This window comes from Crocuta crocuta, unplaced genomic scaffold (genome assembly GCF_008692635.1).
Source record: "Crocuta crocuta isolate KB4526 unplaced genomic scaffold, BGI_CrCroc_1.0 scaffold148, whole genome shotgun sequence".
Taxonomy (NCBI): domain Eukaryota; kingdom Metazoa; phylum Chordata; class Mammalia; order Carnivora; family Hyaenidae; genus Crocuta; species Crocuta crocuta.
Window position 1 is genome coordinate 953,823 of NW_027532416.1, and position 12,571 is coordinate 966,393.

The following is a 12,571-nucleotide window of genomic DNA, read 5'->3' on the forward strand; positions in this document are numbered from 1 at the left end:
TCAAACTGTTATTTGGAAGGGGCGTATTTTGACTTGGAGAGGAAAGTAGTTCCTAAATTGTCAGGAACAATTATCAAATAAAGAGTTGTTTAGAATCACGTTATCATGACAAACAACAGAATTAGAACAACCAGTGTATATTAAAATTTTCTATCTCTGGGGTGCCTGGGGGACTCAGTCAGTTGAACATTTGACTTCGGTTCAGGTCATGATCTTGTTTTTAAGTTCAGGCCCCATGTTGGGCTCTCCCCTGACAGCTTGGACCCTGTTTCAGATTCTGTGTCTCCCCTCTCTCTGCTCCTCCCTGACTCACGTCTGTCTCTTTATCTCTCTCAAAAATAAGTAAACATCAAAATTTTAGATCTCTTCTCCAAATATTTGAGAAACTTCCAAGTGTTGGTCATTTTAAATAGATTTTCATTAACAACATACATAATATGTGACAAGAATGTAAAGGAAATCTGAGAGCACTTCATTAACATATAAAATAAGTAGAATCATACATGATTTGTGTTATACTTGTATTGATGTTACAAGTTCTTAGGTGTGTAACGTGGCTTTGCAAATAGGTGCACATTTTTTTTTTTTAATGCACCTTCTTTCCAGATAACTCAGTATATACTACCCAGTTGCTCACAGGGATTATATAAGAGCCTCATCAAGTATCAAACATCTCTTGCTCTGTGTTAAATTCCCTGACGTCCCCTCCCCCAACTAGGAAGGATGATGAGTTGCTAAATTCTCAGTAGTTCATGGCACCTGGCTGTAAGTAGAAAAAGAGCATAAAGTCTAGAGGCAGACTGGTAAGATATGAATCTCAATTTTAGCTGTGTATTTTTGTCAAATTACTTCTATATGCTTCAGTTTCCCCATCTCTGAAATGGAGGAGAAAAAAAATCAATGCCTTCTTCATAGGTTTGTAGAGAGAAGTAAATGAATTAATGTATGAAAAGCATTTTGAAAAGTATCTGGCACATTGCAGATAGTCCATAAATACTTGTTGTTTCTCTGAATGATGACCTGATACTTGCCTTACCTCAGTTTAAATTCATTTTAGGGACAAATTCATGAGGAAACTGAAGGGTCCTTGGATGTGTGTTCACTGGCTGTAAAAAGTCAATGGGGCAGTGCCAGACAGGAGACTTGAACAGTGATACCCTCTACAAAAAGGAACTCTAATTGCTGTTCAGATCCACCAGGCAAGCCTCTCTGTCTCACCTCTAGAATATGGTCAAAATCAGTGAGAAAGAAATGTTGGCATTTCAATAAAACTATAGGGTTTTGTCTCAAAAATCCCTGTCAGCGGCTTAGAAAAGTTCTATAGCTCTATCTGCAGTCATAGAATTTCTTGCTTTGTTTTTCATCTTTTCAACTGTAACCGTCTAAAGAGCTTTAAAAAACTAACTCACTACTTTTTTTCTCTAGACAGATCAATAACATTTCAAAAGGAAAGGTTTTTAAACGGCATCTAAAAGAAACACTACATAAAGGGGTTATAGAGCTTGAGTCAAGAAAAACATGATCCACGACAGACTATAAATGAAACAGAAAATGTTGAGGGAAAAAGCAGCTCACAATAAGAAGGTAATTTTTTTTTTAATGTTTTTATTTATTTCTGAGAGAGAGAGAGACAGTGTGAGCAGGGGAGGGTCAGAGAGAGAGGGAGACACAGAATTGGAAGCAGGTTCCAGGATCTGACCTAGCTGTCAGCACAGAGCCCAACGCAGGGCTCAAACCTATGAACCGTGAGATCATGACCTGAGCCAAAGTCAGACGTCTAACCGACTGAGCCACCCAGGCGTTCCAGAAGGTAACTTAAAAAATCAAAAAAAAGTTCTTACTCCAAAAAACTATACTTTCAAGCAAAAATGAGCCATTTGCAAAAATACAGACTGAAAATAAATCTGATCACAAGTGTGTTAAAGTTCAGATTCATAGACTCAAATGTGATCCTTATAGGTTTTATCCTTTTACACAGTGGGTGTTAGAAGTAATTCGATTTTCAAGTAAAAAAATTTTCCAGACGACTTTCTATAACATTTTACCATTTTTAACATCTCAGATGAATGAAAATAAAAAGAATATGGGACATAAACAGATTGAAGAACTTAATGAGGAATAAGAAGCTGATAAAAATGTAATAAAGGAATAGGATGAATTCTTCTTGATATTATGATATAGTTGGTCAACAAACACATTTTTCCTATGAGGATAAAAAAAAGATGGTGGCATTTCCATAGGCTCTTCTAACTCTGTGTTTGCCAATCTGGCAAATATCCTGGAGTGGTTAAACGTGTCACCTTTAAAGGACAATGTCCTTGTGTCTAAGATGGCTTATCCATGGAAGATATTAGTCATGCTTAAGCTCTATTAGTTCACCAAACATGGCATTTTCAACATCAGGAAACTGGATGTAGATCAAATATTAATAAATCATAGGAAAGAAACCAGGCAGGATAATCTAACTCAAAAATTTATTAAAAGGTGAGGGAACAGGGGCGCCTGGGTGGCTTAGTCGGTTAAGCGTCCGACTTTCGCTTAGGTCATGATCTCGCGGTTCGTGGGTTCGAGCCCCGCGTCAGGCTCTGTGCTGACTGCCAGCTCAGAGCCTGGAGCCTGTTTCAGTCTGTGACTCCCTCTCTCTCTGACCCTCCCCTGCTCATGCTGTCTCTCTCTCTCTCTCTCTCCTAGAAATAAATAAAACATTAAAAAAAAAAATTAAAAAAAAAAATTTGTTAAAAAAAAAAAAGGTGAGGGAACATTCAATTAGTTCCATTTACAACGTGGCAATTTCATTTCACTGACACTTAAAGATATTCTTATAGAATATCTATATAGAGTAGTTACTGAGCTTTGCCACTGTTGGAGGTAGAGCAAGAGCCATGACTATAGTGACCTCTAATGAAGAAGACACATGGACATCTTGAGCAAAGTGGTGTGTCTCGTTTGTCTGCAGCTCCAAGGTGAGCACAGAATGGCACCAAGAAGGTCTTCTTGCTGAATGAATAACTGAATGATTGAATAATTGAAGAGATGGAGGAAGGGCAACCTAAGCAGAGGAGGAGAACTTAGGCAATGACAGAAGCCTGAAAACACGGATACATTTGGTGCAGATTGCTGGACAGCAGGTTGTATGACTGGGGAGCAACGGAGGATAAACATTCCCACCATCTTGGATTAGGTGGTAGATCTGAGGCTAAGAAAACTAAGCGCTCTCCTCTAGGGGCCAAAGGCTAGCCAAGAGGACACATATGTGAGTGAGCTGATCAGGTCTTTCCTTTAAAACAGGCCTTGGGTAGCTGTGAGTGAGCTCAAGATCCAACTCGAAGTCTGCTATTATGGTATAAAGAAGAGAGGATGGGGGCCAGAATCAGGGTAGTGGCAGAGGAGCGAGAGAGGAGATGGGCAGCACAGACACCTACGGGACATGCTGCCTGATTGCTTATGAGATGTGGGAGAGGAAGGAGTCTTTGGGCCACAGGCTAAGTCATCACAGACATCCATTTATTTTCTCACCAAATATTTCCTGTGTAGGACCAGGGACCAGACGATGGAAGATACAGGAAAGAACAGCCTTCAGCCCCTACTTTTACAAGACTTTTTAGTCGAGTAGGAGAGACAAACACATAAATAGCAGCATGTAATACATGCTAGAAGAGAACACGTACAAGGCAGCACAAGAGTTTTATTGTGGGTTATGTTTGGGTGCAAGGAATATCCAAAACCCAGGAATCCCGAGTCATGGCATTACAGGCTCTATAAAGCTACTGGGGTTGTTCGTTCCATCATTCATTTGAAAAAATTATGTACTGAGAACATGTGTGCTGGGCACTGGTCTAAGTGTAGGGTAAGACAGACATAAATCCCTGCCTTCACGAAGTTACATTCAGAAACAAGAGAAATATACATGAGAGTACGTGAGCTAGTGGTTAGTGCTAAGCAGACACAGTGAAGCAGGGAAGGGAAGGAAGAAGGTCCAAGCCAGGGGCTGGGGAGGATTGGCCTTTCCGAGAGGTTGTCTCCTGAGGAGACAACTTGGTGGGGCCAGTGCTGTTCCCACGGCTGCGGCTTGTCTCAGCCACTTGCTCTGTTTATTACATTTTCTGAGCCCTCCTCTTTCTCTCCGGCGCAAACGCTTCAGTGTTGCTTCACTGGATTGGAACTCAATGCTTCTCAAAGCTGTCTTGGCTCTTTATGGAAGACAGTGCCTTAGTCCTTTTAAAGTCTGAAGACAGGGGGCAGTGATAAATCAAGCCTAAGAGACACTTAGTGTTTTTACGTAGTTGATACACACACACACAGACACACACATACACACACACACACATACCACACTGAAGAGTCATCCATGCTTTCTGTCCTCAGAAAACACCAGGCTGCGCAGGAGGGGACAGTCACCCCTTGGCCTCCCTGAGCCTGAGTTTTCCCAGCCCATTCAAGCACAGACTCCCCCAGGGAGGGTGTGGCCCTGAATCCTGCACTTCCTACAGGCAGAGCTGTCTCAAGGCTCCATGGAGGGTTCAGTTGCTCAGTCATACCAGACAGTGAGGAAGCACAGCTTGTGCCCACGCAGTGGCGAGCCCGGAGATGCATGAGGCCATGCTCTGCCTGGAGGATGAGGGGACTCTCCCTGGCTGCCTGCTCTCCACCCTGCTGCCTCTCCTGCTGCAAGCAGACAGAGATTTCTAAACACAACCAGCCCTGTGCCCTCCCTCCTCACCCACTCGGCTCTAGACTCTTTTCTCTTGGCTTCTGTGAGGCCACATTTTCCTTGTTTTCCTCTGACTTCACTGGCTTCTTCTTCCCAGCTTCGGGGCTGCCTCCTTCTCCTCCTCCACAAACCCAACCTCTAAATGCTGGTGGGCCAGGATTCTGTCCTCAGCCCCCCCCTCACAACTCATCCTCCCCGTTCTCTCCCCTGGTGATGTTATCTCACTCTGTGGATTTAAATGCCACATGCTGATTCAAGATCCTTCTACTGAGCTTCACAAGCAACAACTGCAATGCATATCTGACATCTCCACTGCTGTGGCCATTCTTTCAAACCTGACACGACCAACACAAAATGTCTTGGTTTTTATTTCCCTGATCCCAAACCTAATCCTTTCCCCAATTCCTTTCCATCTCAGCAAGCAGTGGATGCTTGGGCCCGAAACCTGAGTGTCATTCTTTTTCTCCTTTTTTTTTTAATATTTATTTTGAGAGAGAAAGTCTGTGTATGTGTGTGTGTGTGTGCGCGCGCGCGTGAGCACGTGTGCACGCCACGCGCGCATGCAGGTGAGGGGTCCAGAGAGAAAGGGAGAGAAAGAATCCCAAGCAGGCTCCCCAAGCAGCACAGAGCCTGACATGGGGCTTGAACCCACAAACTGAGACCCTGACCTGAGCCAAAATCAAGAGTCAGATGCTGAACCCATGGACCCAGCCAGGTGCCCCTCTTTTTCTTTTTTTTAAATTGAAGTATAACTGACGTATTAGTCTCAGGTACACAGCATAGTAATTATGCATTTGTATTTATTGTGAAATGATCACAAGTCTAGTTAGTATGTGTCACCATATATAGTTACAACAAAATGTTTTTCCTATGATGAGACCTTTTAATATCCACTCTCTCAGCAACTTTCAAATATGCAATACAGATTTTTAATTATGGCCACCATGCTGTATGTCCCCATGCCTTACTTATTTTATAGCTTGCACTTTGTACTCTTGAATCTCTTTCACTCTTTTCACCTCTGGAACAGACTAAATTTGTTCCTGCTAGGGACCCTCGCACTCCAGCTCCCTCAGCCTTGAACATTCTGGTAAGTCTGCCCCAACAGCAGGAGGCAGAAGGTTGTATCACCAGAGGTAAGAGCTAAGGAGGATGGAAGAGCTGGTGTTACCTGAAAAGCAGCAACCACTGAAGAGAGGACACAGATGTTTGCCCTTTCCCTCTTCCTCTGTTCCACCCCAACCCACTGAGGGAGCTGGACCTAGAAGAGAGAGGATCTTTGAATCAGAGAGGGGGGTTTTCAGCCTTAAACTGAACTGCACTGAGATTTATTCACCAAAAGGAACCTGGCAACTATGGAATCAGTTTGCCCAACTCCAAGGCCATCATGTTCCCACACCAGTCTGCTGTTTTAGCTCTTACCCTTGTTTGTTCTTATCCTGGAAGCTGGTTTCTTTCCTTCTCTGGGCCAAAAGCAGACTAAAAACAGAGGTGTTATCTGAAATGGCCCATGTTTACCACCTAGCTACTCTAGGTACTAGAGTCAAAAGGGTTTTTTTTTTTTAATGTTTATGTATTTTTGAGAGAGACAGAACATGAGCAGGAGGGGGGCAGAGAGATAGGGAGACACAGAATCTGAGGCAAGCTCCAGGCTGTCAGCACAGAGCCTGATCCAGGGCTTGAACTCATGAACCGCAAAATCATGACCTGGGCTGAAGTCAGACATGTAACCGATGTAACCGACCGAGCCACCCAGGGGCCCCCAAAGGATTTTTAAATGCTGTTCCCCTATTGGAGGCTCTGGGAGTGCTGATCCAGGAAAGAAGGCACGAAGTAGGAACCGCAGCAGAAGCAGAGATGAGACACGTGGGAGCGGCAGCCCCAGCCCCCCCGAGATTACCGAGGATGGCACTCCTTCCATACAGCGCTTTGAAGGGCTTACCAGTCAGAGTGAGCAGACACGCTGGACTTCCCAGGACAGATCTGGTGAACCCCTGCTGCCCTAGCCTCATTATTCACAGAATTCCTTTTCAGTCACCAAAGAGCTCCATTCTGGATGAAAAACTAAATGGCCACTTTACCAAATAGTCATAGAAATCAGTTGACATAGGCAACTTCAAGGCATCCTTGAGCTGGTTCATGACAAGGACTAAGAGAAGCACCGGGCATGACAAGGAGAACTCAGAGCAATCAAAGAGGAGAGCCGGGTCAGCGCAGGGCCCGTGGCAGCGCTTACAGAGGCACTCAGAACCCCGCATTCCCACCCCGGTCACCCTGGATGGCTGCCCTTTGCCCTTCAGTAGCACACGGTAGATACAAGAGAAGCTGTTCATTGCAGCCAGGAGCTTGGTGTCCTCAACAAGTTCTGGACCAAAGACTCTGGTAGGCATTGGAGAGCCAGCACTACCTTAAATACTGACCCAGGTGTCAGTGGGGGCTTGTCCCCGTACTGAGTAGGTAGACGGAGTCACATAAAAAGAAGACCATGATCTTGATGTTCCAACTTACTTCCCAGTTTTTTTAAATTCATTTTTGGCTCCCCCCGCCAAAATAAAGAAAAATACATAAACCACTCTACTACTTTACCTCTTTATTTCTTTACCTCTTTAGCCCTATTTTTTCCCATTTTGGGTGGGGGGACTAGCTTCTTTCTAAAATTCAAAATTCTGAATAAAGTCTATGGGGAAAAAAGTGTCTCAACTTCTGCTACTACTTTGACTCTCAGCGACAAGTGATTTGCAACTTTATCTTCTCCCACTTTACCCTCTGGACATTTCCGAATCTGGATACAGGGTTCTGGTTAAACACCCAAACACACCAATACCTGATGCCTCTAGGGGCTCGTCAGACTTTCCACACCATCACCTTGACCGAGGGCTGTTACAGCGATCCCCAAAACGTATTTATTAGAACACTGGATTTGACATGGGCATTATATGAGAAAACTAGTTTTGAGTGATCGAAGATCTTTATTGAAATGTAGATTTTAAAACATTAACAGGTCTCTCTTTACTACAGGACTTAGAATGTTCAAAGTGCAAACAGGCAATGGAATCCCTGATAAGGAGACAAGTACTGGAGGCATCTCGCTCCTCTTTGATGATGGTGCCCTTTCTGTTCTTGGTAGGAAATCTGGAGGGATGAGTTTTTATGGCACACACTTTAGGAATGTGGTTCTACTAGTCTCACTGGGAATATACCCTTACAATGTATAACTAATACAGGTAAAACACTAATTATATTAGTAATATCGTGAGAGTCCTTTCTTCATCTTTTATTTCAAATCCCACAACAGTTTAATACCATGCTTACCACTGAAAAGATGGACGTGTTGGAATATTTTATCCATGAGTTATGTTGTACAGACATGTGGGTACTATTCTTTAGTAAATTATACCTGTTTGTGAACTAAACATGGATATTATTTTGACTTTGTGCCATTACTTAACCCTTGCTGAGGGAAGTTTCAATTTTGCAAAAAATCAAACTCAAGAAATCAGGTGCTTTACAAAAATAGCATCTTTTTTTAAAATTACTTCTGTCTAGGTGTTCAGTGAACTTCTTTTCACACCAAGCAAAAGCAAAAAACTACCCCCACCACCACCACCAAATACCAAACATAGGGATACAGACTATCTTCTTCCTCAGGCTGGATTCCTGCTAAATTGCAAAGCAAATTGTGCTGGAGCTCAGAAAATCCTGGCAGGTCCTATATCTCTTTGCTACACATAGTATTTCTTTTGTGATTTGAAGAAAGCACTACGGGTGTACATTTCTTCAACGTCTTTTCAGGATTATTCTCCCAAAATGCTTGAGAAACGCAAACCAAAAGCCACACAGAGAAGGTCTAAGCATCAGTGCCATATCTGAATGTCCTCGCAAAGCAGTCACAAGCCAGACTGTCACCTAAGACACAAGCCCAGCAAACATCTGCCCTATAAACCATTTGCTTTTTTCCCCTCCACTGATACATTTAGAAAGATGTTCTCAGGCTATGATGCATAAAATGAAAAGATAAAATAAGTCAAATTCTTTGCTTCAGAAATTGTGATTATCATATTGATAAGACATGCATAAAGACATTTACAGGAATGTGATTTTGATCTGCTTCTCATTCTCCCAATTTCCATTTTCACTACTGTACTTGATTATATATGTGCCTGTAGCCTAATGCATCCCAGTCAGAGGCCCTTTTAAAGCTATTGGGAAAATGTCCCCCTGGATTTTCTTAAAGCGCCATCCAAATATTTTTACTATAAAACAAGTAAAATAAAAGAGGAAAACTTCCAAACTGCACAAGTAGATAGCTCCCTGGAAGCTCACTGAAAACTATGTAGAATAATTTTGATTAGGTTGTAGGACTGTGCCAGGCTCCAAACAAGTGGTTATTCTGTTGTGACGTCTGCCAAGCAATGCGTCCATTGTTCTCTGGAATTCACTTCATTTTAAATCACTCCATCCCTATGATAAAACATGAGATGTGCCATACTCCAGGGCTAAAATGAAATGATTGTTTCGGTGTGACCACAACTGTTAGCTGGGAAGTGATACAGCCTGTTCTAATTAGGCCCCGATTATTGTCTTCTGGAAAACAGCTAGTTCAGAAATGTGAGTAAAATCCTGGTAAATGGAAGGCTTGGCATCAACGATCCTGCCTACTCTGGCGTGTTGCAAAGCTGACTGGGCCACGCCGCGAGGCTTCCCCAACAACAGAGCAACAGTCTTTGGGAGAGAAACCATTTCAACCCTGAAAGCAGCTGGGGACACTGACATACTATAAGATAGAGTTCAAGACGTGTACCAATGTAGGTAACAAATTATTTTACTGGTCAAGGACTGCTGTGTAAATGCCTCCAAATCCAAAAATAGCACACCTGCCTAAGAACTATCATGAAGTTTCCTAAGAGTTGTATGTGGTGGGAATACTGCCATGTGAAAACATTGATGATTAGGCATTTAGAAAAACAAAACAAAACACCAAGATGAATCTCAGGAAAAAATACACATATATACACACATAAGAATTTAAGAATTTATATCTCCCATATGCCACGTATTTAATATAAACCTTTGAAACAAGTTCAGATGAAATAAAATCAAAGTTCTCANAAGACGTGTACCAATGTAGGTAACAAATTATTTTACTGGTCAAGGACTGCTGTGTAAATGCCTCCAAATCCAAAAATAGCACACCTGCCTAAGAACTATCATGAAGTTTCCTAAGAGTTGTATGTGGTGGGAATACTGCCATGTGAAAACACTGATGATTAGGCATTTAGAAAAACAAAACACCAAGATGAATCTCAGGAAAAAATACACATATATACACACATAAGAATTTAAGAATTTATATCTCCCATATGCCACGTATTTAATATAAACCTTTGAAACAAGTTCAGATGAAATAAAATCAAAGTTCTCAGAAAGTGAAAGATTAACTTAACTGCTAAATAGTCCCTATCATCCCAAACATCAGCATGTTTTTTTTTACTTCTATGCAAAAGAATGCCTTTAACCTGTTTAAATGCTATATGATACACAAACCGATTTTCAAATAATAAAGCCAATCATCTTGCAATTTAAAAAAATTAGGTAAAAGATATTATGACACATTATACACACCGCGTGCGCGCGTGCGCGCACACACACACACACACACACACACCAATGACAAAATCTGGCCTCTCCTAAAGTAAGTACATGAAGACCATTAAGTGCCACCAGGAAGGAACACTGGGTCACCCCTCCCTACAATCCAGGTAGTTTCCTTTAATCCAATAGCAAATCTGGGCATATTTGAGAGGGGTGATTCGAACAGCCACGTTGAAATCCTNTGTGCGCGCGTGCGCACACACACACACACACACACCAATGACAAAATCTGGCCTCTCCTAAAGTAAGTACATGAAGACCATTAAGTGCCACCAGGAAGGAACACTGGGTCACCCCTCCCTACAATCCAGGTAGTTTCCTTTAATCCAATAGCAAATCTGGGCATATTTGAGAGGGGTGATTCGAACAGCCACGTTGAAATCCTGTGGAGAACCATTCATGTCTACCCACTGGTGCCCCGAAAAGATGCCAATAATTTTTCGCTCCCACTTCTGCTGCTGTCTCTTCCACATCCTCACATAGACCCCGGACCCGCTGGCCCCGGGCTGGGCATCACACTGCTGGTAGAGCAGGTCGTAGGTCTCATCTTTGACGTCACAAAAGCGGTACACCAAATTGCCTGGTCGATCGTTGTCATAACCAGAGAAGTGGATTCTGCCTCCTGGCAGCTGCTTGGCAGGAGGGCTCACCCCAATCTTCATGAACTTTCTCTTGTGGGGTTTTTTCAGTTCTAGGAGAGCATAGTCATAATCCATGCCGATGTCGTTGGCATTGCCTTTGATCCAGCCCTTCGGCACATGGGTGCGTTTCACCCGGATCCACTGAAACTTCATCTTCTCCGGCATGGCTGAGCTCGAGTCGTTGGCCCCTCGGCCGCCGTCTTTAAACTTGGGCTTCAGGAAGCCCACTCGAAGTTTCTGGGTTCCTTTCACATAGGTTTTCCCATCATGTATGCAATGGGCAGCTGTGAGCACATGCTTCTCTGCCACCAGGGTGCCCGTACAGCCTGTAGACAACTTCACTGATGTTGAGAAGGGGTAGTTGAGCAAGAAGTCCTTTCCAAAAATGCTGAATCTGCTGTCATAGCCATAAATCTGCCGCTTCCTCCGAGACTTTCCCGAAGACTCTTGTCCCCCGCCACTGCTGAGGACATAAATGCCCACCTGCGTCTCGGTGCGGCTGCCATTGGCATAGAGCGTCTCATAAGACAGGTACTGCTTGGCCTCTTCATACGTGGGCAGTGGGGTTCCCTTGTGACACTGGGGTCCACATGAGGAGGACACTTCCAACTTGGCTTCAGCCCCAAAGTCTGGCTTGCCTAAGTTGAGGGTGGACTGGGGCAAGACCACAGGGAGGCGGTAGGCAGGCCAAGTGGGTTTCCAGTGGACACCATAGGGGCTCACCTGCCCCACAGCACAGAGGAGGAGGAGGAGGAGGAGGAAGAGGAGCCCTGGAATCCCCGTCATGCTGAGCACCACTCTGTAGGAACAAAGATAAGCAGGTCAGGAGGGCAAGGGGCACCGGCTGACTGAGGAAACAGCCCGGCAGCATGCCTGTCATTGTTTCTAAGTCTGTGAACCGTCCTCAGGAATCAGGGTGTGGAGAGGAATCCCTACATAATGGTCTCACTTACAATACAAAGGCTTGACCTGGGAACTTTTTTCCGAGCTCAAAATGAATGGGTGTTCATTCCTTTCTGCGTTGAAGATGCCCCCAGTGATGGCCCACTGCGAGGCGGAGTGCAAACAGTCATTTATCTCCAGATGAGCTGCTTGAGCAGCCCGGTTTCTCTGTCATTTCGAACCCTCTTTGTGCTGGATTCTAAATGCCTGCCCTTTCCCACCTTTCTGATCCACCTGCCTTTCTTTCCTTCTTTCTGCTCATTCTCAGTACAGCATGTGCTTGGAAAATCCTCAGGGCAACTTGTTCATGTAAATTTAAATTACGCAGCTGACTGAGTGAGCCGGGCATTAAGGAGGGATATAGCTCCGCAGCATTACACTTACTGGGATTTCTCTCACTTCTAAATGCTGAGTGGTTCCAAAGAGGACAAGACACTTTTTTTCCTATGAATTTAAAACAAACTTAACTATTATAAATTTAGTTCCAGAGCAGCCAGGTCTCTAACAAACAAGCTATGCCTCCCTCCTTTGGATTTGGTTGTATACTATCAGCATCTCTGTCAAAGATCTGAAGCTCTAATATTGCCTCCGGTATCACGTTGTGAGCTTTACTGCTGGTTACTTT

General features: G+C 43.6%; 1 protein-coding gene across 1 annotated transcript; it reads right to left on the reverse strand.

Moving 5' to 3' along the window:
- Positions 1-10,547: 10,547 nt before the first annotated feature.
- PRSS23 (serine protease 23) lies at positions 10,548-11,821 on the reverse strand. The gene has a single exon (XM_077778975.1). It carries the CDS (start codon positions 11,788-11,790, stop codon positions 10,654-10,656), a length of 1,137 nt encoding a protein of 378 aa, XP_077635101.1. The 5' UTR covers positions 11,791-11,821; the 3' UTR covers positions 10,548-10,653.
- Positions 11,822-12,571: the final 750 nt, after the last annotated feature.

What these genes read in the sequence shown, in the direction of transcription:
- PRSS23 (XM_077778975.1), bottom strand. Translation starts at nt 11,790, where the DNA reads ATGACGGGGATTCCAGGGCTCCTCTTCCTCCTCCTCCTCCTCCTCCTC.